Source organism: Orycteropus afer, unplaced genomic scaffold, assembly GCF_000298275.1.
Source record: "Orycteropus afer afer isolate SDZICR_OR568_19922 unplaced genomic scaffold, OryAfe1.0 scaffold00347, whole genome shotgun sequence".
NCBI classification, from domain to species: Eukaryota; Metazoa; Chordata; class Mammalia; order Tubulidentata; family Orycteropodidae; genus Orycteropus; species Orycteropus afer.
The window spans coordinates 2,263,764-2,291,760 of record NW_006921934.1 but is presented as its reverse complement, the minus strand read 5'-3'; the positions used below and the strand labels follow the sequence as shown (position 1 = coordinate 2,291,760).

Below are 27,997 nucleotides of genomic sequence, written 5' to 3'. Positions count from 1 at the left end.
AAGGCTGATGGTTTGAACCCACCAGCTGCTCCATGGAAGAAAGATGAGGTAGCTTGCTTCTTTAAAGATTTATAACTTTGGAAATCCAGTGAGGGACCCTATGAGTTGGAATTAACTCAATGGCAGTGAATTTGGTTTTTTTGAAGTTCAGTCCACTGGCTCTTAAAGTTATAGTGCCTGGACCAACAGTATCAGCATCACCTGAGAACTTATTAAAAATGCAGGTTCTCATATATTAAGCTGAAACTCTGGGGATAAAGCCCAGGAACCTGCATTTTAATAAGCCCTCTATGGGGTTCCTGTGCTCATGCAAGTTTGAGAATTTGATCTAGATTGTTAAGCTTCTTTAGGGCAAGGAACATGTCCTCATCTTTCTATTTCTTATAACGAAGGTTCTTAAACTCAGCTGATCATCAGATTAACTTGAAAAAGTTTTTGTTTATGTTTTAAAATACAGCATGCTAGGTTACAAGGAGCTCTGGTGGTGTTGGCCTAAGGCATTTGACTGGTAACCAGAAGGTTGTCAGTTCAAACCCACCCAGCCACTCTGTGGAAGGAAGACTTCCGTAACTTGCCTCAGAAACCCGATGGGGATCACTATGAGTCAGAATTGACTCGATGGCAGTGAGTTTGGTTGTTTTTTAGTTTTATGTTGTGCTGTTGTTGTTATTTGCCGTAGAGTTGGACCTGACTCATAGTGACCCCTCCTTAGGCTTCCGAGGTGGTATCTCTACAGAAGTAGATTGCCCAACCTTCCTTCCGAGGAGTGGCTGGTGGGTTTGAATCACCAGCCTTCTGGTTAGCAGTCAAGTGCCTTAGGCACTACACTACCAGAGCTCCTTTTTGGTTTTATACTAGGTTATATCTCTGACAATGCTGGGTTTTTAGGGCTTGGATGGACCCAGAATCACTCCCTTACATGATTCTAAAGCACAGCCAGATATGGAAATTCCTGGCATTTAGTGTCCAGAAGTCCTGGTTCTTGGGAGAACCTCAGACAATATCTGGTTGATTGTCAGGAAATCCAATCCCTAAGTTGCAATCTCTTCATGTGGGTATAGTCCTTTCACTTTTATGAATCAAAGATGGTCCATGGCCTCAGTTGTCTTAGATTCTTACATAGCTCATGGCCATGGAACTATGATTGAATATGGCTTGTATCCATGGAGGGTTGTGACATCAACTTGCTACATGCATCTTCTGCTGTTATTTCCTTTATAGAGAGGTTTCATCCCAGTGAGAATCTCAACCAGTATCTATCTATCTCTATAGTTACTTATTGAACTATCTATTTATCATCTATTTGCCTCTGGAAAGGGCTCAAATTCCAAATAAGTAAATTCTGTCTTTGTATAAGAATCCCTAGAGGCACAATGGTTAAGCTACTAAGGTTGGCAGTTCAATCTCACCAGCCACTCCATAGGAGAAAGATATGGCAGTCCGCATCTGTAAAGATTTAGTCTTGGAAACCTTATAGGGCTGTTTCACTTTGTCCTACGGGATCACTATAAGTTGGAATTGACTGGGTGGCAGTGGTTTTTTGGGTTTAGGTCTTTATATAATACAATAGTCCTCTGAAACTTACCTGATCATTGATTGGGTAAGGGAGCTGTAGTTTTAAATGATACAGGCCAGGGATCTGTAGTTATAAATGGTTCCTCAGGTGGAAGTGATTGGTAGAGAATTCCCACGTCCTCCAATCATCACATCCATCCATCTACCTGTCTGTGTGCCCATAAATTCTGCCTTTTCTGTTACCACAGGTATGGTACATGCTTCTATTTAAGGTCCATAGCTTCACTTGTAAACCAGATCCCATCCCTTTTGCTAGTTCAAGAATATCATGGCAGCATTTCTTTTCTTCTTCTCCTGTATCAACATTATTGTATCATCACCATACAAGCTATCAGAGTGCTACATCTCTCAGATTTAAAAATTTAAAAAATAATAATAATAAAATTAAAAAAAAGACCTCTACTGAATCTCTTGGTTCCCTGTAGCTACTATTCTATTTCTCTGCTCCTTTCTATAGCAAAAGTCCTTGAAAAAGTTGCCTAAAAACATTTTCCCCCTATTTCTCCTTGAATGTGCTGCAGTCAAGTTTTTGTCTTTACTACTTAACCAAAACAGTCCTTGTCAAATTCATCAATGACCTAGGCACTTCTAAATCCAGTGGTCAGTCCTCATCTTTTTGGACCAATGTGACTATTTCATCAGTCTCTCTTTCTTGAAGCTTACTCTGTTAATTCACTTTTTACCTCATCCTATGCTCCTTTTCCCTCTTTGCTGGTTTCATCTCATCACACTGCTTTTAAATGTTAAAGTGTCCCAGGGCTCAATTTCAGATGACCTGCCTTCAAATACCATCCTTAGGCCAACTCAGAAATATTCATGCCTAACCCAAACTACCCCTCTGAACTCTAAACTCATAGTGCCTGAGGCACTTGACTGCTAACCAGAAGGCTGGCAGTTCAAACCCACCAGCCACTCCTTGGAAGGAAGGTTGGGCAATCTACTTCCATAGTGATACTGCCTCAGAAACCCAAGGAGGGGTCGCTATGAGTTGGGTCCAACTCAACGGCACATAACAACAACAACACTCATGGTCTTAACTTGGATGTCCAATAGTGATCTCCAAGTTAAAATGCCCAACACAGAAATCCTGACTCACCATCGGCACCGCTCCCAACCTGTCCTTCACCTGGCTTCCAAGTCTTTGATATTCTTTAATCCTGTCAGCACTACCTTAACATATATCCAAAACCTGACTGAATCTCATCACCTCTTCTACTACTTATGACACGAGCCATCATCATTCTCTCTCACCTGGACTGTAACAGTGGCCTCTGTTTGTTTTCCCTATTACCACCATCATTTTATTCTTAGTAGAGAAGCCAGGCTGATCCTTGCAAAAACCCAAAGCTTTCCCATCTTACGCAGTACAAGCCAAATCTTTAAAGGCCCTATATTATCTGTTCCCATTTACTCTCTAACTTATCTCCTCCACACTTCCTATCCTCTACTACACACTGGCCATATTGACCTCCTTTTGTTCCTTGAACCCACTAAGGATACTCCTGCTTTAAGGCCTCTGCACTTTCTGTTCCCACTGTCTGGAATGTTCTTCCCTCAGATACCCATAATTTAGTGCATCAAGTTTCAGTTCCATTGTTACCTTATGGGAGAAACCTTATATCTAACCACACTTTAAAAAAAGTTTCTCTACCCTTTGCTTCCCCTACCCCACATTCTATTTCTCCCTTATCCCACTGAAATTCTCTCCATAGAACCTGTCACTAATTGATATTGTTTATTTATTCTTATTATGATTTGGGTGAAAGTTTACAGAACAAATTCATTTTTCATACAACAGTTCATACACATTTTGTTTCATGACATTAATTGAAATCCCCACAGTAATAGCCCTCTTTCCACTTCCTCCCTGTGGCTACCTTTTCCCTGTGTCCTTTCCCATGCGCTGCTATCCTCTGGGCTGTCTCCCTGTGCAAATACTGCCCTTCTGATCTCCCATGATTGCTTGTCCTAAGGAGTATACCTACCTGGTATAAATGTTCACCCTTACACCTGTCTGTGGTTTGGCTGGAAGCCACAGGAGTGAGTTCATTCCAGGGGTTACTGGGGGCCATAGTCTCAGGGGTTTTCCCAGTCACTATCAGACCAGTAAGCCTGGACTTTCAATATAATTTATTTTTATTTGTTAATTTCTATGTTGCTTGTCTTCTTCTACTAGAATTGTAAGCTCCATGAAGTAAAGGACTTGGTCTTTTTTTTTTTTTTTTTTCATTGCTGTGTCCCTTAAGCTAAGCAGTGCCTGGCACCTAGTCAAACAAAACCCATTACCAATAAGTTGATTCCAAATCATAATGACCCTTTTTAGGACAAAGTGGTTTCCAAGGCTGTAAATCTTTATGGAAGCAGACTGTCTCATCTTTCCCTGCAGAGCAGATGGTAGGTTCGAACTGCCAACCTTTTGGTTAGAAGCCAAATGCTTCAACCACTATGCTCTCAGAGCTCCTTTTCTACCCAGTAGGCACTCTTTAACATTTGCTGAATGAATGAACAAATGAATGAATGGTCAGCTAGACTGAAGACCTTTCCTGTACAACATCATTTTTTATATAACAATATAATTTGAATAATTCTTTGAAGTGGTATTAACAGGATTTCACAGGTAACTCATGATTTGCAAAACTGACTACTAGATTGCAGGGTTCATAATTGGAACTTCAAATTATACATGATTACTCCTCAGCAGCTCTTAATAAAGCAGCTTTCTTTATGTAAACATGGCCTGGCTGCTGGGGAGTCTGTTAGGCCATGGTGTCATCATAGAATATTTATGCTCTCTTTTAATGAATCACAAGTGGTAGACTCATCCATTGTGTTTCATTGTTTACCTTTAAATATGTACTATTTAAATATCCTTTCATCAGGGTAGAATTCATTTTAGAAATGAATCAGTTTTGAAATATGCATTGCCTTTGTCCATTGAACACCTCATCCTGCAATTTGTTTTCAGCATTTACTTCCCTGACTGACCCCTATCTTTTCTTTCTCCTTTCTCTTCTTCCCTTCCCTCCCATCCTCTTTATTATATTTTTTATTGAAGACTGAGATGAGCCAGTTGCTGCATCATGGGCCCATTACACTTCCTAACAATTCCATTTGCACCTTATTGTTTGTCTTATTGCTGGAAAATTCAGGTGATTCATCATGCCTGAAGAAGCACCTGATCCCAATTCCCCTGGTACCATGATCACTATGTGACAGGAATGCAGTGAGCAGGGGTGGCTTTCAGAATCTCAGAGGCCAAGGTGATAACTCTTTAGGGACTTTTAGCTTCTCAAGTATTGATGAGTTCCATTTTGTAACGCTCTTTCTCCTCCTCCCTTTCTTTGCTATCCTTCAACAGCCCCCTGAGCCTGGAAAAGGGAAAGAAGTTGATAGAGGACACAGCACATCTCCTGAAGGTACCGATAAGCACTTTTGCAGATATCGGGTGAGTACCTGATGCAGGGTCTTTAGATTTTATTCTTTCCTCACATCGTGTTCAGTTTCATAAATTGGTTTGTGAGGGAAAGAACGTTGTGTCTGTGGTTTTTGTTAATTATATCAGAGAGAAACAGTTTAGAGAGGAAATGAAAGGAAAATTCCAGTGGGTTTTGGTAAGTTATTTAAATACAGCTGAAACCTGAGTTTAATTATTAAAATTATAATCTCCTGAAAGAATGGCATCCAACTAAAGCAGAGGTTCCCAGTGCTGGCTGCACATTAGAATTGCCTGGGAGGCTTTTAAAAATACTGATGCCTAGGCCCGGAAGGAAGATGGGGCAGTCTACTTCCGTAGTGATACTCCCTCGGAAACCCAAGGAGGGGTCGCTATGAGTCAGGTCTGACTCGATGGCACATAACAACAACAACAACAACAGGCCCCACCCCATTGCAAATTATCAGAATCTCTGGAGATAGGGCCTGTTAGTGAAAGTGCAGTCAGTATTTATTGAAAGCCTGCTGTGTACACAGCCCAATTACTGCCTCTGATGAGAACTCAGGATACAACTTCACCCCCACTAGGATGGTTATTATCAGAAAAATGGAAAATGACAGGAGTTGGAGAAGGTGTGGAGAAATTGGAACACTCATGCATTGGTGGTGGGATTGTACAATGATGCAGCTGCTGTGGAAAACAGTTTGGTGGTTCCTCAAAAAGTGAATCACAGAGCAAATATATGACCCAGTAATTCTACTCCTAGACTTGAAAACAGGGACTCAGATGCACACATGGACACCAATGGTCATTGTATTACTACTCACAATAGCCAAAAGGTAGAAACAACCCAAATGTCCATCAATAGCTAGATGGATAAACAAAATGTGGTACATACAGACACATGGGAATATTATTCTGCCATGAAAAGGAATGAAATTCTGATACATGCCACTGCATAGGTGAACCTTGAAAAAATTATGCTAAATGAAATAATTTCTATACAAAAGGACAAATATTATATAATTGCACTTATACGAAATATCTAGCTTGATCAATTGCTACAGACAGAAAGTAGATTAGAGGTTAATAAGGTCTAGAGGAAGGGGAATGGAGAGTTATAATTGTCTAATGGGTACAGACTCTGGAGTGATGAGATGTTTTAGAAGTAGATAGTGGTGGAGATTGCAAAAAACTCTGAATGAATTTAATGCCACTGAATTTTACACTTCAAAATTGTTAAGATGGCAAATTTCCTATTATATATATTTTACCACAATAAATCTAAAAGAAAGAGGGTGGGGATTGGAAGACATGAATGACCCTGCAGCTGAGTGGAAGGAGCCAGAGGCTTTGGAATCTGAAGCACTAAAGTTATCTTAGCACTATAAGCGTCCTTTTCTCATCTATCAAATTGAATGTAACAACAATTGTGAAGGCTTTTTAAAGATTAAATGACATAAGGTGTAAGAGACATGGGAAACGTCCAGTGAATGGCAGCTCCTTTCATTTTCATATATAGGATGCTTGAGAAAGAACATATACATACATGACACAAACTGAAGAAATCTATTGACATAATTAGCGAAGAACTGTGCACATTTGGAAACCCTGAGTTTGGAGAAAAGTTTTGAAAGAAGTGTCAGGATTGATTAGCCTCCATGGAATAAAACATTAAGAACTAGAAATAAAAAGATTTAGCTGAGCTATTTTTGGTATGATTATGGGTATTTTTATATGAATGGATATACCAGTCTATCCATCCCTTCAGTCAACAAATATGTATTTATTTATTTATTCATACAACAGATATTTATTGAGCATATCCTGTGAGCTGGCCTAGCACTAGGAGCTGGGCACACCATTGTGAGCAAGACCCTGTCCCTCCTTTCAAATATCTTGCCATATATTTGGCTGAGACAGATGCTATCCAGCCAGGATAGCAGGAGGGAAGTAGAGACTCAGTGGTAGAATTTGCCTTCTATGCAGGAGACTGAGATTCTACACCTGGCCCAAGCACCTCATGTGTAGCCACCACTTGTCTGTCACTGGAGGTTTGTAGGTTGCTATGATGCCAAACAACTTTCAGCAGAGCTTCCAGACTAAGGTGGAATAGGAAGAAAGACCTGATGTTCTTCTTCTAAAACTCAGCCAATAGAAACACTATGGATCACAGTAGTCCAATCTGCAACCAATCATAGGGATGGCACAGGACTGGACAGCATTTTGTTCTTTTGTGCATGAGGGTGTCATGAGTTGGGGGACAGCTCTATGGCAGCTAGCAACTAACCATGTAGAGTGGTAGGAGATGTGTGAAGAAGCACCTTGTAGTCTTAGGGGCCAAGGAAGACCTCAGGAGGAAGAAATATGTTAACTATACCTACAGGACCAATAGTCAGTGCCCCACAGAGAGATGTCACAGGTATTCTGGGACTGTTTATTCACCACTCATGGGAAGTACTTAGTTAATTTAAAAATAAATAAATAAATAAAAAAGTCTCACTGCCGTCAAGTGGATTCCAACACATTGTGACCCCCTTTGGGTTTCTGAGACAGTAAATCTTTACAGAAGTAGATTGCCCAGTCTTTCTTCTGCTGAGTGGCTAGTGGGTTTGAAGTGCCAACCTTCTGGTTAGCAGTCAAATGCCTTAGGCACTATGCCACCAGAGCTCCACTCAGTAAATACTTTGAGTAAATAAACACATGAACATGCAAAGACCTGGAGGTGATTGAAGAAGCACATAGATTCAGGAATCTGCAGGGGTTCACTTGAAGAGGAATGGTATGAGTGTGTGAGGAGGTGCCACCTACCTAACAGTGGCAGATGAGGCTGTGCACTTCGAGGGAGTCTAGACTTCACCCATAGAACCATGGGGAACCATGGAAGCATTTCCAGTCGCAGAGTGGCAATGGTCAGACTTACGTGTTGAATGGTCAGTCTAGCTGCAGTATGGAAATGATTGTAAAGACTACAGCCTAGAAAACCTTATGGGACAGTTTTACTCTGTAATATAGGGTTATTGTGAGTCAGCGTCAACTCAATAGCACACAACAAAAACAACAGTCATGAAGTACAACTGAAATAAGGGCCTTGTTTGTGATAGGGATTTTGAGAGGGAGCTAATGGAAGAGAAGAGGGCTGAGTGCAGCCACAGCATCTCCCAGGCTCTGGCAATGTTATATGCTCCCCTTACACATGCTCTGCAGAACTGCTCAGACCTGCACTCTCAGGACCACCTTGGTTATCCCATAACTGAGCTTCCCCCTATCAACTTGTATCCCTCAAGAAGCAACTATGAATGATAGCATTCACAGAAGTTGAAAATCCATGATACTTCCAGGATGAACAAGGGGACCAAAGACACACAACCAGAGAACTTAGATTTATATTATGACTTTGGAAAAGTAGCTTTACCCCACTGGGCCTCAATTTTGTCATCTGTAAAGTAAACATCAAACAGATAATGATCTTTAATGCTTTTTTCCAGCCTTAAAATTCTGTAAATCTATGACTTGGAGTATTAGGCAATATGTTTTAACAATCACTATATGGAGTGCTTTGAGAGAGAAAGTAGAGCTTAAGGTAACAGGGCTGGATTTCCCCACTGCCCAGTCCTCCCAAGGCAAAGGTGTGGGTTACAGGGAGACTTCCCTTTCACCTTCCTGTCTCTTCTAGTGTTTGAAGTGGAAGCTGTCTGTTCCAATGTTTGAGGTGTCCACATGTAACAGTTTGGATGATCCTCAGTAATAAGTTGGCAAAGGTAGGGATGACTTCTCTGCCAGACTGGAAGTGTGTCACCTGGGTCTGGTAGTGGATGCATTTGACAGATTCTTTATATTCTCTTTACTTCTTTCAAAGTAGTCCCTTCAAGTCTCATCTTTCCTTTGTAGGCCTCAAAAACTTCCTCCAAGGCCACTCCCCAAACTCCAGTCCCCCTGACCCCTGCACTCTTTCTCACCTCAGTCATTCTGGTAAGAACTCTATGTGATGCTGACCTCAGGGTCTTACCATTGCATGATCTGTGACATTTTCTTCTCTCAACAAAACCCAGCTCTTGGACATCAGAAGCTCTAGTTTTCAAATCTATCTCTGATGTGGCCTTCAAGGGCATTTTGGGGGGAAGTCACTGAACCCATGTGTCACACATCTTTCCGTAGCTATCTTCAAGTGGCTGTTGCAATGTGGATGCCTTATTCTACACAAAGGGCATGGTAAGGAAAGTTCAGAACAGAAAAAGCACTAGGATTCATATTTTAAGATATTTTTTTCTCTATGTTCCATTGTCTTAAATTCCCATAGAGAAAGCACAAGAAAATGTCTTTCTTGACCAAAATCAGTCTGGGTGCACAAAATGATGGGATTGCATCCGCATCACATAGGGATATGGGCTCTTGTTCTATATTCAGTTGATGTCCATCCATAGAATGAGGACCCAGCACTGATCTAGATGCAGCCAAACTAAACCAAACCTACTGCCATCGAGTTGATTCTGACTCATAGTGACCCCCTTTGGGTTTCTGAGATGGTAAATCTTTAAGGAAGTAGGTTGCCCAGTCTTCCTTCTGTGGAGTGGCTGGTGGGTTTTAACCTCCAACCTTCTAGTCAACAGTCAAATGCCTTAGGCACTGCACCACCAGAGCTAGGTGCAGAAGAGGGTATAAAGCAAGTGAAAGATACATTCCTGCCCCTGAGTAGTTTGCAGTCTGGCCGAAGAGACAAACAAATAGAAAATTGACAGAGAACCATGGACTTAGTAGAACTGGACAGCTGCAATTGATCTTTGATGTCAACGCCCTCATTTTCAATCCAGGGGACTGTGGTCTAGTAGGGAGACTAACTCATCCCCCGGCAGCCAAAGAGAGCTAGAGCTGGGCCTGTCTTGGGGGCCATACTATCATTAAAATCAGAAAAACAATTGATAATGAGTTGACTGTGACTCATGGTGACTCCGTACGTGTCAATGTAAAACTTTATTCCATAGAATTTTCAATGGCTGATATTTTAGAAGCAGATCACCAGGACTTTCTTCCAAGGTGCCTCTAGGTGGACTCAAATCTCTAACCTTTCAGTTATCAGCCAATCACATTAACCATTTGCACCAACCAGGGACTTTATACTATCATTGTTGTTGTTTGCCATCGAGTCGGCCCCGACTCATAGCGACCCCTTCTTGGGTTTCCGAGGCAGTATCATTATGGAAGTAGGATTGCCCAACCTTCCTTCCGAGGAGTGGCTGGTGGGTTTGAACCGCCAGCCTTCTGGTGAGCAGTCAAGTGCCTTAGGCACTATGCTACCAGAGCTCCTATACTATCATTAGTTCTTGGAAACATAATTTGTCTGATAATATGAGCCTTGACACTTTATAGAGTGTTCCAAGTTCTTTTTCATCCATTTTGTTACTTTAAAGTTTATTTTCTCTTATTTTTGAGTGGGAAGGAGCTAGGGTTTGGAGGAGAGGAGCCAAAGTCAAGTCCCTGGTAAATAGTAATCCCTCATTATATACTTCATTGGAGTCTCATTATATACCTCATTGAACTCCTTAGAGGTGAGGCAATTTAATATTTTCTCCAGCTAACAAAGTGCTCTTTTATCAGTTTTGTTCTAGGAATCATAACATTATACAGAGACATAATTCTTTACTCAGTAGTCATTCAACAAATATTTACTGAGTGCCTACAACACTCTAGGTGCATTTCTCTGTGCCAGTGATGGAGCAGAGAACATTACATGTGAGGTCCTTGCTCTTAATGAGTGATATTGTGGAGGAGGAGGAGCAGAAATAAATCAGGGGAAAAAAAAAAAAATATATATATATATATATATATATATATATATGCATGAACTAGAAGGTATCAGCCAATGTTGAATGATGTGATGAAAATAAAGCAGGTTGCATGGAGGGAAAAAAACATGCAAAGATCTGAGAAAAGCAGATACCAATCAACAATACAGTGCTGTGCTCCTCTAGCTGCATATGGATAAAAAAAGAATGTGACTTGAGGTACATGTTGTTGTTGTTGTTGTTGTTATGTGCCGTCAAGTCGGCCCCGACTCATAGCGACCCCTCCTTGGGTTTCCGAGGCAGTATCACTACGGAAGTAGGATTGCCCAACCTTCCTTCCGAGGAGTGGCTGGTGGGTTTGAACCGCCAGCCTTCTGGTTAGCAGTCAAGTGCTTTAGCCACTATGCTACCATATAGGCAGGGGTTAATTTAGGAAGGACCTTGAAGGCAATTGTAAATAGTGTGGATTTTATTCTTTGTTAGGGAAAACCATTGGAGAGTTTTAATCATGGGAATATATCTTTTATCTGATAGAAGTTTTTAATCCCCCCCCCCAAGAAACAATCCAATTTAAAAAAATGAGCAAAGGACTTGAATAGACATTTCACAAAAGAAGATATACTAATGGTCAACAAGCACATGAAAAGATGCTTAACATCATTAGTCATTGGGAAATACAAATCAAAACTACAATGAGCTCTTACTTCACTCAAACTAGGATGGCTATGATCAGAAAAATGGAAAACAAGTGTTGGTGAGGATATGGAGAGATTAGAACCCTTGTGCATTTGCTGGTGTATAAAATGGTGTAGCTACTGGAAAACATTCTGGCAGTTCTTCAAAAAATTAAACATAGAATTTCCATCCAGCCTTGTAATTCCACTCCTAGGTATATACCCCAAAGAACTGAAAGCAGGAACTGAAACAAATATTTGTACAGTGATGTTCATTGTGCAGCATTATTCACTATTCACAATAAACATGACATGGAAATAACCCAAGTGTCCAACAACAGATGACTGGATAAACAAAATGTAGGCTATACAGTGGAATACTATTAAGTCATAGGAAGGAGTGAAGTTTTGATACATTCTACGATGTGGATAAACTTGAAAACACACTAAGTGAAATAAATCAGATACAAAAGGTCAAATATTGTATGATCTTACTTATATGAAATATCTGTAACAGGAAGTGGTAAGACCAGAGTTTGTTAGTGGTTACTAAGAGTGTGTGGAAGGGAGAACTTGAAAAATGCATAAAAGGTAGTGAATTCTTGTTAACTGAACTCATTTGGATGAAAACTCATTTGGATGAAAACATTTGGAAACAGATAATGGTGATGGTTGCACAACATGGGGAACATAATTAATGACACTTCATTGTATATATATGAAAATAGTTGAAATGGTAAATAATGTGGTTAGATATATTTCACCGCAATAATTTTTTTTAAAAAAAAAGATCCACTGCTAAGAGAATGAACTACAGGGGAGAAGAGTGGAGGCATCAGTGACTCAGGAGGCTGCAGTCATTGTCCAGGTGAGAGTGGATGATAGCTGCACTAGAGTGATGGCAATTGCTTGGAGAAAAAGGAGACAGAGTCAAGAGTTTCTGGCTGTTGGTGTCAAGTTGTACATTCACTGATTTGTGAATGTACAAGGCATTAATTACGCAAATGCTTCATTTGTGTGTCTCAGTAAACCTACATATAAAACCTGCGGTCACTATTTTTATTTTCAGCAAGTGTCCTTCAAATTGCGTTCCTTGCAATGAAGGATTGCACAACATGTCTACAAAATTGACACTGCTCCTCCATATGTAACCCCTTCTAAGAAGTGGCATGGCTTTAGAACTCAAAGACTCAAGCCTAAGCCCAGCTCAGTGCCATCAGGAAGGAAAACACTGGTCAGTAAGGTCATCTGAGGAGGTGAGCAGTAAGAACTGATTCCACTGTGGATATTTGTAGGCATCTTGCCTTAGGTCAACATCTCTGCTCTGTGTGATCAAATGAGGATTGGCCTGTGTTTGCTGGACATGAAGAAGTCAGGGCTTAATCTGGTAGTGCTGATAATGTGTTTCAAAGGAAGCAGAAGGTGGTTTCCTGAGCAGGCTGAGTCCCCGGTCCTAAGTCAGACCCCCTCCTAGATTCAGCTATCGCGTTGTCTATACTTGAGCCTCTGTGAGGAGGCTTAGGTACTGTTCTGATTGTGTATTCTCATGAGTCTGTACATCCTTCCAGTAACCTAACACATCATTAGTTATTTGCTATCTTTCACCACAAGATTGTAAGTTCCTTGAGAACAGAGCAACCCCTAGTCCATATTTGTATCTCATACATCTCTTACAGGAGTCCATGTATGGCACAGATGATTAAGTGCTGCCTGAAAGGTTGGCCATTTGATCACCAGAAGCACCTCAGAAGATAGGCCTGGTGATCCATTTCTGAAAGATGATAGTTTTGAAAAATTTTACGGAGCAGTTATATATATTCTGCACACATGGAGTCACCATGAGTCGCAATTGACTTCACGGCAACTAACAACAACACATCTCTTGTAGTGACTACATTTGTTCATGCACACTTGATGGGATTGAACACTATGGTCTAGTGTTTTCAGTCACCCAAATCACGCCCCTTTCCACTACCACCAACTAAAATATCCGTTCCTTATTCCTCACTCAATAAATCAAACACATTTAATGAGGCTACTTGTCTGTCAGTTTGTCATATTGTGGTAGTTTGTGTACTGCTGTGATGTTGGAGGCTATACCACTGGTATTTCAAAAACCAACAAGGTCACCCATGGTAGACAGGTTTCAGTGGAGCATCCAGACTAAGACAGACTAGGAAGAAAGACCTGGAGGTCTACTTTTGAAAATCAGCCAATGAAAACCCATGGATCATGACAAAATTTCCTGTTGGAAGTTGAGCCCCATCAATTGGAAGTCACTCACATTCCACAGTGACTGCAACAGTGAATTCCAGCATACCAATGATTATGAAGATGGCTCAGGATGAGGAAACATTTTGTTCTGTTGTATAAGATCACCATGAGTTGGAGTTGACTCAATGGGAACTAACAACAAAAACCAAAACAAGACAATAAAAACGCTTCTATAGCCCTGGGAAATGCACTTATTGTTGCTGCTGAATTAATAAATGAATGAATGAATGAATGAATGCCTCCTTAATTAAAAATAAAGGTATTGTTGGAGAAACCTAGAGGTGGTAAATAAGAGTTAGTACAGCAAGGTGGCACTTCTGAGAGTTACTGTGGGTGTGCCAGCAGCACTCACAGGACACTATTATAGCTTAGCCCGTTATTAAAAACATTGGACAGAAAAAGTGATTATTTGAAGCAGCTTTAGATTAAAACTTTTTTGGCCACACTTGGGATGGCATTTATTGAATTTTCATTATTTTCCTTTAGTGAAACTTTCCATGGTGATTTTGCAGCAAATGAAACACAGTGGTTCAAGAAGATGGTGGCCTTTTGTCTGGCGGCTGCCTGCCCTGGTGTTTTAGGATTCCACTCTCCCTTGCCAGCCCCTCTGCAACTATTTGTTTGCAATAAAACAAGACATGTTTTCACAGTGATCCCAAAATGAAGGGACAGAAAGTACTGCTGCACAGCTTGCACCTGGTGCTTTTGAGATGGTGGTGATTTAGGACACTGGCTGTGAGAGGAACTGTTTCCTTTGCAAGATAAGATGGGAGGGAAATGCGGGGCACCAGGAAGCTTAGTAGCTGTCCAAGGTGACCACTTCTTGGGCATTGCAAGAGAATGGGGACAGATGAGTGTCCATGCCTGACTTCCTTCCTCCTTCCACCTTGTACCCTTCTTTTATCTGTTCCATCCATTCCAGTATGTATCATCTGGGGATCAGGGATGGATGTGATTCAGAATCTATAGGATAGGCAACCAGTTGCTGTGGAGTTGACTCAAACTCATGGGGACCCCATGAGTTTGTTTCTTCTTCTTCTTCTTCTTTTTTAAAGCAGTTATGTGTGTTAACTGTTTGCAACACCCATGACTCCAGGAGAGGTGGAATTGGGTCACCAACTGTAGCAGGCTTGAAGCTGAAAGTGGACAGGATGTGCTTTATTTTCCACACTAACTAGGACAGATCTCTTGTGGCAAAAAGTTATACTCATTATCTATGTTGATATCGCACAACTGAGATTTTTAAAGAAAGATGTTGGATTTCCTTTAAGATGTCCATGGCTTTTATTTGTAATTAAGTTTAAGTCTTCTGGTACTATTAAAAGAAGGTGTGAAAATGTGATATGGTCTTTAAAAGGTTATCTTAGGGTAACCTTTTAAATTTTAAATTTTATCTTAGGGTCCCAGGAACTCAGTGCCCTAATACAAAACCCATCTTCCTCCTGCCATATCCCCGTGGATTTTAATACTGCCCTTCTCCTTCATTCTACTGTGCATGGAGTTGCGATGAGTCTGAGATGACTTGACAGTATCTAACAATAACAGCAACAACTTCTCTTTCCTCTTTCTCCCCTATCCCTATCAGTAGTTAGGTTTTATTTTTCCTACTCATCCCCTATAAGGATAATCAAGTTTTCATGAAATAAACTATCCCTTCTTCTCAGTCATTTAGCCCAAACAACACTGATTAACTTTTACAGAGATTGTTAGCAAAATGGCAGGAATATTACAGGTAAACACCAAGACCTATTAGTCCTTTTGACGGAGGACCCTTTTGGTGCATGTTCATTTAAACCCAGACTGGCTGGCTCTTTCCCTCTGCTACCCTGCTCTTCATTACAAGTTCTGCCTTTTATTCCTTGTTTCAGTCCATTCCATACACAGGATTTCCCTTGTCTGAAGCCTAATAGGGAATACAGAAGGACTTTCCAGGGAGTGCTTTCTAGCCTCTCCTAAGGGCAGGCCTGACCTTGCCAGCTGAGCTAGTTGCCCAAATAAATCTTTTGTAAATGTCTCTTCCCTGCTCAGAAAACTCTGGTGGCTTTCTGTTGCCTACTGAATAAAATCTAAGCTCCGTTACCACCTTTTAAAACCTTTGGGAATCTTGTCTCTGGCTCGCCTCATGAGTAAGCCACACGATGCAAGATGGGCCCTCCCTCCTGGTCTTGTCCCATCTGGAATTGTTCGATAGTTTCTCCTGCTCATCGTAATCCCACTCATAGTTCAAAGCCGAAGTCTGGTCTTTGTTGGCTCCAAAGCCTTCTCTGAAGCCCCCAGGCTTTGCTATTTGTAGTCTTTACCACATGCTGGGGTCGTAATTGTTTTATGTGTTTGTATGCATGTATGTGCCTGTGTGTGGACATGTATGAGGACATGTGTATGCATGTTAGAATGCATATGCATGTGTGTGTGTGTATAGTTATTGGTGTGTATCAGTTTTGCCCCTTCCAAGCTATACATACTTGCCATGTGTGTTATCCCCCAGGACCTAGCCCAGTGATAGGCATGCAACTATTCAGGAAATGCATCTAGCTTGATGAACTGATTTAAGGCATTCAGCTGTGCCCCTGTAGGAGGTCTTAGAATAGGAAGCAACTACATGTCCAAACGGTAGCAGTATTCACTTGGCACTACATTTAAGAATACATTGTCAGAACTGTTCATTGTTCCAGGGGAAGGAAAACAGGCCAGCATGTTAGCTGCCACTTTTGGATATTGTCTGCATTTTTATGGAAGTACTAGTTATGCTTAATATGTTTTGTTAATGGTTATGTAGCTGTCAAATAAATTCCATTATTTCTTATTACATCATTAGAGACCATTAAAATGGCATTAGCATGCTGATGTAATTATGCAAGCAGACGTACAATGACTACAGTTATGATTTTATAATCTAATTATGGCTGTCCGAGGCACTAGTGATTGATTGAGGCTGCTTTTGCTGTGCTTCAGTCAGGTGGGCAGTAGTTGTGGAATGAGGAATAAAAAAAAAAGACATTTCTAAGAGCACTCGACTCCCTGGCTCAATGGGGCTCCAGTGTCAACATCGTTTCGAGACATGCTTCATCTGAGCCACCAAATCAGCTGCATGAAGGATTGGATCAGAGGAGGGCATTCTAGGGAGGACTGTCTAATTCTGTGATCAATCTTCATATGTTCACATGATGCAAGATGCAGTTTAGCTTCTCATCAGTGTGATTTACTGAACTGATGAATACAGTGCTCTTGTTCTTCAGGGTAGTTACTGAAGACGCAGCAGTGGGAATTCACCACCCTGACACTTTTCATTAGACTCTTCTAGGTCCAGCTGAAGAAGGGAGCCCCCGAGCCCAGCTCCAGTGCTAGAGAAATCCCAGCTAGACAGAGTTTCCTGGCTCCCTTCTCCCTGTGCCCTCACCCTCTCCTATCCTCACATACCCATGATCCGAGAGAGAGAGAGAGACCATGGAGTTTGGAAGCTTCAGGATGTGTATATTCAGTGGAACTGAAAGAGGTTCATGTCAGGGCAGAATTGTAACTATCTCCCACTAGTTTCTATGCATCAGATTTAAGAAGACATTAACTAGTGAATAGGATGAATGGTAAGAACTGCACTTAACTCAGTGTGTTGAGGTCACTGTTCCTTCTGTTGCCCGAATGGTTACAAAGCACTGGTAATTTGTCATGCTTGCCAGGGCAGTGCAAACTCACAATGGCAGACGTTATGCTTGGGGTAAATAAATACCTCTCAAACCCAGGGATCTCAGCAGTAAAACATAGAAGCATTATAGTAGGACCCTGATAAATGATGTTTGCAACCTGTACTTAATGTATCCTTTGCCTGTAGATTGGAGCTTGCAGGTAGATCATTGCTGTGTTGTTTTACCCTTTGTTAAGGATTTGCTGAATGAGCCTTAGGAAAACAGAAAATCAGTCTTTCTTCCTGGAAACAGAAGTGATGGCTGTTTCTTCAGTGTTTGAAGCACACACACAGAATCTCTGAGAAGTGTAAATGGTTAAGCAATTACCTTCTAACTGAAACGTTGGAGGTTCAAGTCCACCCAGAGTCACTTTGGAAGAAAGGCTTGACAGGCTATTTCCAAAAAGTCAGCCATTGAAAACCCTATGAGCACAGTTCTATTCTAACACACACGGGGTTGCCATGAATCCGAGATGGCACTATGGCAACTGGTGGTAGTAGTATATATCACATAGTGAAAGATTACAAAGGTGTAATCAAGTGGCTAGCAAATTAGCTACATGTGGTTTCCCTTAATATAAGAAGTAATGAGGAAATATTACAGTGTTTCAAAATTTCCTTGGTCCTGTTTTTTAAGACTAAGAATGAGGTAACAGGGAAGAACTAATATTTAGTCACAAATAATAATTCTGTTTCAGTAAAAGATGGTAATTTCTCATTCTAAGTAAATCTCTGTGTTTTGGATAAAGATATTAGTATTTGAAAGTGTTGACTGAATCTCCTCTCCTGCTGTGAAACGAGAGCACAACTTGGTACAAGAGTCAAGCTACCCAGGGCACTAGTATGGTTTCCTATACTAGTTCTGTGACTTGACAAGTTACTGACCTTTCTAAAGTTCAGTTTCCTCTGAAAAACAAGGATAGTGAGAGCTGTATTCCTGGTCACCAAGTCTGGGCAGTCACACAGGGCCTTGAGCTCAGAAGGGCCCCACTCTTGGCTTAATGCTCTGCTGTTGGTGTCTTTAAACTTAATAATTCTTGAACAAGAGGCCCCACATTTTCATTTTGCACAGGTCTCCACAAATTTTGTAGCTGGTTCTTAGGCTAATAATAGGATTATTATAAATATTCTATGATATAATCTATAGCAAAGAATTTAGACTAGTGCTTGGTGTATTAAATACTCAATAAATGTCAACTTGTATAATTACTCTATCATTGTTTTTGTTCTTGTTATTTAAAATGTACATATATATATATATATATTTATATTTATATTTATATTTATATTTATATATATATACACACACACACCCTAAATTTGGAATGTTCCTCGAAAGTGAGAATGGCCAGACTTCATCTCAACTACTTTGGTCATGTTGTTAGAAGAAGGGACCATTCTCAGGAGGAGGATGTCATGCTTTGTAAAGTGGAGGGTCAACAAGAAAGGGGAAGACCCTCAACAAGATGGATTGACACACTGGCTGCAGCAATGGGCTCAGGTATAGTAGGGATCATGAGGCTGGCATAGGACTGGGCAGTGTTTCGTTCTATTGTACATAAGGTTGCTGTGAGTCAGAGACAACTTGATGACACATACAATAACAGCAGCCCTAAATTCTAACTTGTACTATTAATAGGTTCAATTGGTAAGAATAACTCACCCAGTTCTTTCTTTCTAGGTGTTTACACTCACTTTAAGCACTAAGCAATACTGGATTGTGTGTTGAGATAGATACCCCTGTAATTAGGGGTTCCATTAAAGAAAAACAACCTAACTTCTGTCAACTGATGGTGACCCCATGTGTGTCAGAATAGAATATACTGCATAGGATTTTTGGTGGCTGATATTTCAGTAGTAGATCACCAGGCCTTATTTCCAAGGCATTTTTTGTGTACTTGAGCCTCAAAATTTTTGGTTAGCAGCCAAACACATTAATCCTATGGACCACCCAGGAATTCTATCCAAACAAACAAACTAACAGAAACCCACTGTATTTGAATCAATATGAATATGAGAGATTCCATAAGCAGAAATAATTGAGACACTATGTCGTTTCTTGTAATTATACTTTTATCTAAAAAAAAAAAATCTGTCTTTATCATTCCTAGGGGACTATAAGCTCCTTGAAGGGAAGAGTTGGGCCTGTATTACTCAACAATATAGATTTAGTACCTAGAACAATATCTGGCACATAATTAATGTGCACTATTTGTTGAATGAAGAATGAATGAATGATTAAATGTCTGAATGAATAGGCTAAGGACTTAAAGAGAATTGAGTTTGAATCTGTTTTTGTCAACTTGCCATAAGATCTTGGGCAAATTATTTAATTTTACCCATTCTCAGTTGTCTCATAGTGTAGGAATAAAATACCTACACTAGAGAGATGTTTTAGGAATTAAATGCTATGTGTATGCAGATACTCAACACTGGCATAGGGCCTAAGGCATTTGATTGCTAACCAGAAGGCTGGCAGTTCAAACCCACCAGCCACTCCTCAGAAGGAAGATTGGGCAATCTACTTCCATAGTGATCTGCCTCAGAAACCCAAGGAGGGGTTGCCATGAGTTGGATCCAACTCAACAGCAGTGAGTTTGGTTTTGGTTTGATATGTGTATTGTATGTGTGTGTGTGTGTGTGTGTATGCATATATATATTATTAAAATAATAAGTGTTATCCAAGCCAGGAAAGACATAAACACATGAAAATAAGTTATATTTCTATTCAAATAAAACTCAACACTGTGGTCAAATATAAATTGCATTTAGTTTCTGTGCTGTCAAGATTAGATAAAACAGTTAAGCTTTCTTCTTTTTCTCTCCAGAACAAAGTAGAAATCACTTTTCACTCTTCTGAATTTCTCTCAAGTAAAAACGTTACAGGCATACTAACTGCAGCAGAGCAGGCAGGTCAGGACACTTTACTCAGGATTCAGCGTCTATAGGAATGCTCAAAAAGACTGGAATTCAGCCATCTTGCAGGAAATCCTCATTTTACACACTTGGGAATGAAAATCCATAATGAGATCATTAAAATTAAAAAAAAAAAACTATTCAGGATAATAGAAAAATATAAAATTATCCCAATGAAGGAATCTCTTGACTCATTCCTGCTGTGGATACTGGCCTATGAGTGTTTATGATTTTATATTATGGGTTGCAAATTGAAACAGGTATAAAGACCAGACAGGTGTTGTCAGGAATCAAGCCTCCTGGGTATCTAGAGAAACAAAACAACAAAACAAAAATATCAGAGTGCCCAAGGATACCATGATAAGGAATAGTGTAGACCATAATCAGTTGCCATTGAGTTGATTTTGACTCATTTTGACCCCATGTGTGTCAGAGTAGAAATGTGCTGCATAGGGTTTTCGATGGCTGATTTTTCAGAAATATATCACAAGACCTTTCTTCTAAGTTCCTCTGGTTGGACTCAAACAGCCCACTTTTGTTAGTAGCCAAGTACTTAACTGTTTGCGTTACCCAATGGCTCAGACTGGAAATTCCATCCCCTTCTGACAAGAAGAAACTGGATTCTTGCTTCTGAGGTTCCGCTGAGTGTTACCATGTGGAATTGAAGAGCCATTTGGCCGAATCTTCTGAATTGTTCAAGTCTTTGCTCCTAATTTTTAAGGAGCAAAGCTTTTATTTTTTAAAAAGCTTGTAAGTAATTCAGCTATTTATTTACTTAATTTTTAAACACTGTGTGATTTGAGTTATGCAACAGAAAATACATCCTAGGAGGCCTTTGGTCCTTTGGGAATGAGGGACTTCCTGGTTAGACATGGTATACATCATGCTGGTATAATAAAACTTTCCTGATGACCTGATCACCTGTCAGATGTAACAGGGAAATAATGGTTGTGTGAATTGAAAACTAAGCAAATACTTTAAAAGTTTGAAGGCAAAGCATAAATATTAAATCATCTATTTTCCTCCAAATAGTCTATGAGAAGAAAAGAATGCAAGGCAAGCCATTCCCTAATGACAGGAAGGTATTCCCAAATTGCACGTAATCACAAAGTAATTGCAAATAAGATACAATCTGCACAGTAATGCAATTGTTCAACTCTTTAAGAAGATAAAATATCGCCAATAATTATGTTTTTGTTAAGGCTTATGTTATGTTGAATTATCTCGCTACGTTATGTTAAATTATCTTGCTATGTTATGTTAAATTATCTTGCAATAACTTTGCAAGGCTTTGTTTCCTCACACATTAAAATAAGAATTGATTCTCTTAGTTCTTCCTCCTTTGTAAGCCCTTAATTCATATATTTTGGAAAGTTATTGCCTAATATTTTGGAGAAGGTTTACACAATTGTGCAGAAAATATGATAATGGCAAGTATGCTTTAGAAAAATATAGATGCATTATTTTGTTGTATATATAGATTTCTAGAATTTTCTTGGTCCTAGCTCATTCTTTCAAATCTGAAAAAGATGGAATTATGTATGTAAACATAATTCTGTAGCATCCAGAAGTGAACTCTTGATCTTCAGTTGGCAACATGGATTTGTTCAATACCAAGCAGAATTTAGGTTGGGCAATCTACTTTCATAGTGATATCACCTCAGAAACCCAAGGAGGGGTCACTATGAGTTGGATCTGACTCAGTGGCAGTGGGTTGGGTTTAGTTGCAATGGGAAAGACTGGAAAGAAGTCAGTGGTCCTTGGAACAATTCAGTGACGGTATCAGTTTTAGGGAAAGGCACTGTACACAATATGGTTCTTGATCAGTAGTAGTTAGGAAAAGACATTGGTAAATGCAAAATAGAGATGATACCAATTGTCATAGTGTTATACAAAGGGCTCTCAACTCAGAGTTAAGAAATAATTATTGTAGTTGTACTACATTATACTAACATTATCATATGGGGATAATCCTATAAATTCCACAGGCCTCAATTTATTCATCTATAAAACGAGAGCTTTACTAGATGAATAATTTTGTGTCTAAATTATGTGATTATATTTTCCAACTCTACACTAACATCTGTTAACATAATCTGTTTGTTCTGAGCTCACCATAGGTCTGTTATAGTGCAGATTCTGAATGTACATCTATAGATCTATAGAACTGAGTGTATATCTATAGGGCCTAATCTTGAAAAGTAATTTAAGGGCTGATGTAAGAAGCCCCTCAAAAACATATATAGTGGGGGTGGAGTTACGTTGACAAACTAGCTGGGCAATCAATGCCTTCCCTCTGTAACAAAGACTCAGAACCAAGTGAAGCAGACATAGATGATAATCCTGGAACCCTGAGCTTCAAACAAATGCACAGAGAAGTAGATCAAACACTGACTGGAATAAGAAATAGAATGAAAGCAGCAAACAAGATGCTGTATGGAGTGGAGGTGCCTTTTCAACTAGCCCAGTACACCGTGATCATTTTGAGTCATAGGAAGACAACTTCATTTAATCTCCAATAAGTCAGAGACACAGTATAGATAAACTCAAAGTGAAGCAAGGTGAGAAAAACATGAGCTAGATCTAAGGAAGGGAAGTGTAGGAAAGTGGACAAGAACTCCAGAGACTCAGAAGATCACAGAGCTGGGAGGGAAGTAAATGGCAATAGGACCACTCATCAACTGTGGTTCCTTATCATTTGAATAGGGGACCCATGCAGTGGGGAGGCTGTTTAGGGTGGTGGCTGGAGACACTGAACTCCAAGCAGTACCCTCCCCCTTGCATTGAAGAGGGCAAGAACCAGATAACTGGCTGCATTCACACAGGAATGCACTGGCAACCATGCCAGTGACTGGTGACCAGAGAAATACACTTTTTGCCTTAACCAGCACACCCTCCCAGTGACCAAAGGCATGGCCCACCCCACCCAGAAGCAGGTGACACCCCTCACTACCACTCTGCCACCTGGTGGTCTGACTGGTTCACCTCCCCCCACTGCCAACACACTCCTACCTGGGTCACTGCATTCCCTCAGTTACCTGTGGCATATTCCTGCAGATCAAGCACCACACATCTGCCACCTCTGCAGTTGGCAGGGTTCCCCCATACAGATCACAGACCACACACAAGCAACCTTTGTGGTCAGCAGCCTGTACTCCCATAGATCATATATCTCATGCCCATTGCCTCCCTTTTTTTTCTCTCTTTCTCTTCCCTCTTCTTACCCATGCCCCCTTTGCCCCCTAATTCAGGAAAACAGTACAAAAACAAATTGATAAAATAAATAGGCAGTTAGAAACTATACAAAAATGGCAACTAGAAACCCAGAAGATTAGCACTAATATTTCAGAAATAGATAATGCACTGGAAGGACAAAGATGTAGATTTGAATCGATTGAAAACAGCATCAGCAAAATTGAAGACAAATTCCTTAATTCTCATGTTAGAGGAACAATCGGGGAAAAAAAAGAAGAAAGACTAAGAATTATTAGAGATAGCATGAAGAAGAATAACTTACATATCAGAATTCTAGAACAGGAAGAAAGAAAAAAGGGCCAGAGAAAATTGTCAAAGGTTTGTTGTCAGAAAACATCCCTAATATCGTGAAAGATGAAAGGATATCCATTCAAGAATCTCAAAGACTACAGATAGGATAGACTCCAAAAGAAAATCACCAAGACATATTATAATCAAACTTTCCAAAACTAAAGACAAAGAGAATCTTAAGAGCAGCTCAGGAAAAATGAAATGTTACCAACAAAGGAGAACCAATAACACTAAGCTCTTATACTGTGGCAGAAAAATACTGTCAAGAAAGCAATGGGATTTATAAAACCCTGAGAGAAAACAATTGCCAACCAAGAATATACATCTAGTAAAATTATCCCTCAAATATGGCAAATTAGGTCCTTTCCAGACAAATAGAACTTAAAAGAGTTTGTAAAAACCAGACCAGACTTACAAGAAATGCTAAAGGGAGTCCTTCAGACAGAGATCCAACAGTCAGATAACAGATTAAGACACATGACAAAATCACCTGGAAACCAACCCAGATAAACAGTTTTCAAAACTGAAATAAACTACAAGCTACAAGACTGATAATAGGGGACCAGAGACATCAATTGGTAAACTGCAAAGCAAAAAGAAGTAATAAATGGTGTAGTTACAGAACTTCAAAATGGAGAGGAGGTCAAGATAATATCAAGATATCAGACTATTTTTAAACTTTAAAAACCCATTGCCATTGAGTTGATTCTAACTCATAGCAATCCATAGGGTTTCCAAGGCTGTAAATCTTTACAGAACTAGATTGCTTCATCTTTCTCCTGCAGAGCAGCTAGTGGGTTTGAACAGCTGACCTTCTAGTTAGCAGCCAGATGCCTTAACCACTGCTCCACCAGAGCTCCTTATTTTACACTTAGGAAAACGAAACTAAATTTCAGGGTAACTACAAAAAAAATTAATAAATCATCTAATCAAAATAAGACCAGGAGCTCTGGTGGCATAGTGCCTAAGGCATTGGACTGCTAACCAGTAGGCTGGAGGTTCAAACCCACCAGCCACTCCTCAGAAGGAAGATTGGGCAATGTACTTTCATAGAGATAACCATCTCAGAAACCCAAGGAGGGGTCGCTATGAGTCAGAATCAACTCGACGGCAGTGAGGGTTTTTTTTTTTTTTTTTTTTAGTTTTTTCTAATCAAAATAAGAAGAAAATTATAAGTACTCAGTAAACAAAATATCAGCAGCAATGAAGGAAATGAAAAATCCGTAAACAAAATGAACATAACACACAAACATATACATAACAAAGAAATAATCCTCACCACACACACAACCAAGTGACAGCAATAAATTGATAAGTATTGATAATTATATTGAATGTAAATGGACAAAATGTACCAGTCAAGAGACAGAGAGTAGCAGAATGGATTAGAAAACATGAATTATCAGTATGCTGCCTACAAGACACACCTTATGGCACTGAGGAAGAGGAAGACATAGAAAGGTGCAGACAACAAAGATAAACCCTTTGGCACATACAGTACTGCGTTGTCAGTGAAGGCAAACATGGGTATATGGATGGATAGATGGGTGGGCAGACTGAACTATTAGGTATGTCTATGCAGCAAGGAGTGTACCCAAGACCATGTATAAGGTTGGCAGACAATGGTTCTACAAGTGTATTTGTATGTTCTATAAGAATTCCCAGGTGTATAATAGAGCTGATAAGGGACAAGTTTGTAGTCACTTCTTGGTCACAGCCAGCTACCCAGAGGGACTGAGTAATTGAACCTGTGGGCTTGGAACCATAGCTGCAGGGGACATCAAGCTCAATTGGCATAACCTACTACACTAAACATTGTTCCACCTCCTACTTTGGCGAGTAGCGACTGGGATCTTAAAAGCTTGCAAGCAGCCATCTAGATGCAATGTTAGGTCTCTCCTCGTCCAGAACAAAGAATAATGAAGAAAACCAAAGATTCATGGAAACAATTAGTCCTCGTGACCGGTACACCATGCAATTCTCAGCCTACATGATTATGAGACCAGAAGAACTAGATGGTGCCTGGCTACCACTGTCAGCCATTCAGTGGGGGATCTATGGAGGAGATCTTGGATAGAGGGGGAGAACAATGTGGAACAAAACTCAAAATCATTTGGAAAAAAAAAGGGGGGGACCAGGTTTGCTGGTCTGATAGAGAATGGTGGAACCACTGAGACTATGGTCCCTAGCTGCCCTTCAGGTCTGGAATTGAACCTACACCTGTGGCTTCCAGCCAAACAAAAGACAGGCATATGAGTTGAATATGTACCTGAGGTAGATACACTCCTTGGAGAGAGCAATCATGGGAGAAAGAGGGGCTGTTTATGCACAGAGAGACAGTTCAGGGGGCAGGAATGCATGGAGGGATGGACCCAGAGAAGAGGTAACTATTGGGAGGAAGTGGGAGGGGAGCTGTTGCATTGGGGTAAATTGTAGTCAATGTCATGAGACAGCGTATGTGTGAACTGCTGTATGGAAAGTGAATTTTCTCTGTAAATTTTCACCCAAATTACAATTTAAAAAACAAAAAAAGAAAGAAAGAAACTATAAGGGATCCATATAAATGGGAGAACATACCATGCTCATGGATAGGAAGATTGAACACTGTAAAAATGTCAATATTACTCAAAGCAATCTATGCATTCAATGCAATCCCAATCCAGTTTCCATCAACAGTCTTCAAAGACATGGAAAAACCAACCACTAATTGTATATGGAAAGGAAACAGACCTTGGATAAGCAAAGGGCTATCTCAGAAGAAGAACAAAGTACAAGGTCTTTCATTCCCAAATCTCAAAACCTACTATACAGCCACAGTAGTCAAGTCAGCCTGGTAGAATCACAGACACACAGACCAGGGTAACAGAATTGAGAACCCAGAAATAGATCCATCTACCTATGGTCAGCTGATCCTTCACAAGAGACCAAAATCTTTTAAATGGGAAAGAGAGAGTCTTTTTAACAAATGGTGCTGGCAAAACTGGATATCTGCTTGCAGAAAAATCAAAGAAAATCCATACCTCACACCATACACAGAGAGAAAAATGTTTCCTACTGTACAAAACTCCAGATGGATCCAAGACTTAAATGAGAAACCTAAATCTATAAAGTTCATCAAAGAAAGAATAGGGGCAAACTTCAGGGCCCTAGTATATGGCACAAATAGACTATCAAGCATAACCTGAAATACACAAACAGCAGAAGGTTAACTAGATGATTGGAACTTTCTAAAAACTAAATTCCTGTGTATACCAAAAGAGTAAAAAGAGAATGTACAGAATGAAAAAAAAATATTCAGCAATAACATATCTGACAAAGGACTTATCTCTAACATTTATAGAAAACTCCAACACCTCAACATTAAAAAGACAATTCAATTTAAAAATGGGCAGAAGACATAACCAGACATTTCCCCAAAGAAGATATTCAGGCAGCCAGCAAACACATGAAGAAACATTCATGATCATTAGCCATTAGAAAGATGCAAATCAAAATAACAATGAGATACTATCTCACTCCAGCATTAATAGTAAAGTTCACTAGACAGAAAATAACAAATGCTGGTTAGGATGTGGAGAGATTGGGACTCTCATACACTGCTGGTGGGACTGTAAAATGATACAACCATTGTGGAAATCATTATGGTGATTCCTTAAAAAGTTGGCAATAGAAATACTATTTGATCCAGCCATTCCATTACTAGTATATGTCCTAAAGAAATGGCAGCCAAGACATGAATAGATAAATTCACACCCATGTTCATGGTTGCACTATTCACAATAGCAAAGAGATGGAAACAACCTAAGTGTCCATCAGTGGAGGAATGGATAAACAAACTCTAGTACATACACACAATGGAATACTATGGAACACTAAAGAATAGTGTAGAATCTGCAAAACACCAAATAACATAGATGAACTTGGAGGACATTATGCTGGGTCAATTACAGAAGGGCAAATATTTTATTAGTCCACTGTTGTACAAAGTCAAGAAAATGTTTATACATGGAAAGGAACTTTCTTTGTTGGTTACCAGGGATGGGAGTGGTGGAATTCCTAGACAGGTTGGGGGGGGAAAAAAAAAAAAAAAAAATATGGACCAGGTTTGCTGGTCTGA

General features: G+C 39.9%; 1 protein-coding gene across 1 annotated transcript in view; it reads left to right on the top strand.

Annotated features, from left to right (window-relative positions):
- The window catches only part of PTPRN2 (protein tyrosine phosphatase receptor type N2), a 1,483,255-nt gene that overhangs the window by 414,037 nt on the left and 1,041,221 nt on the right, over window positions 1-27,997 (top strand). The window contains exon 10 of the mRNA XM_007952571.1: window positions 4,934-5,020. Within this exon, the coding sequence (XP_007950762.1) occupies window positions 4,934-5,020 (87 nt within the window). The remainder of the gene's footprint in view (window positions 1-4,933; window positions 5,021-27,997) is intronic.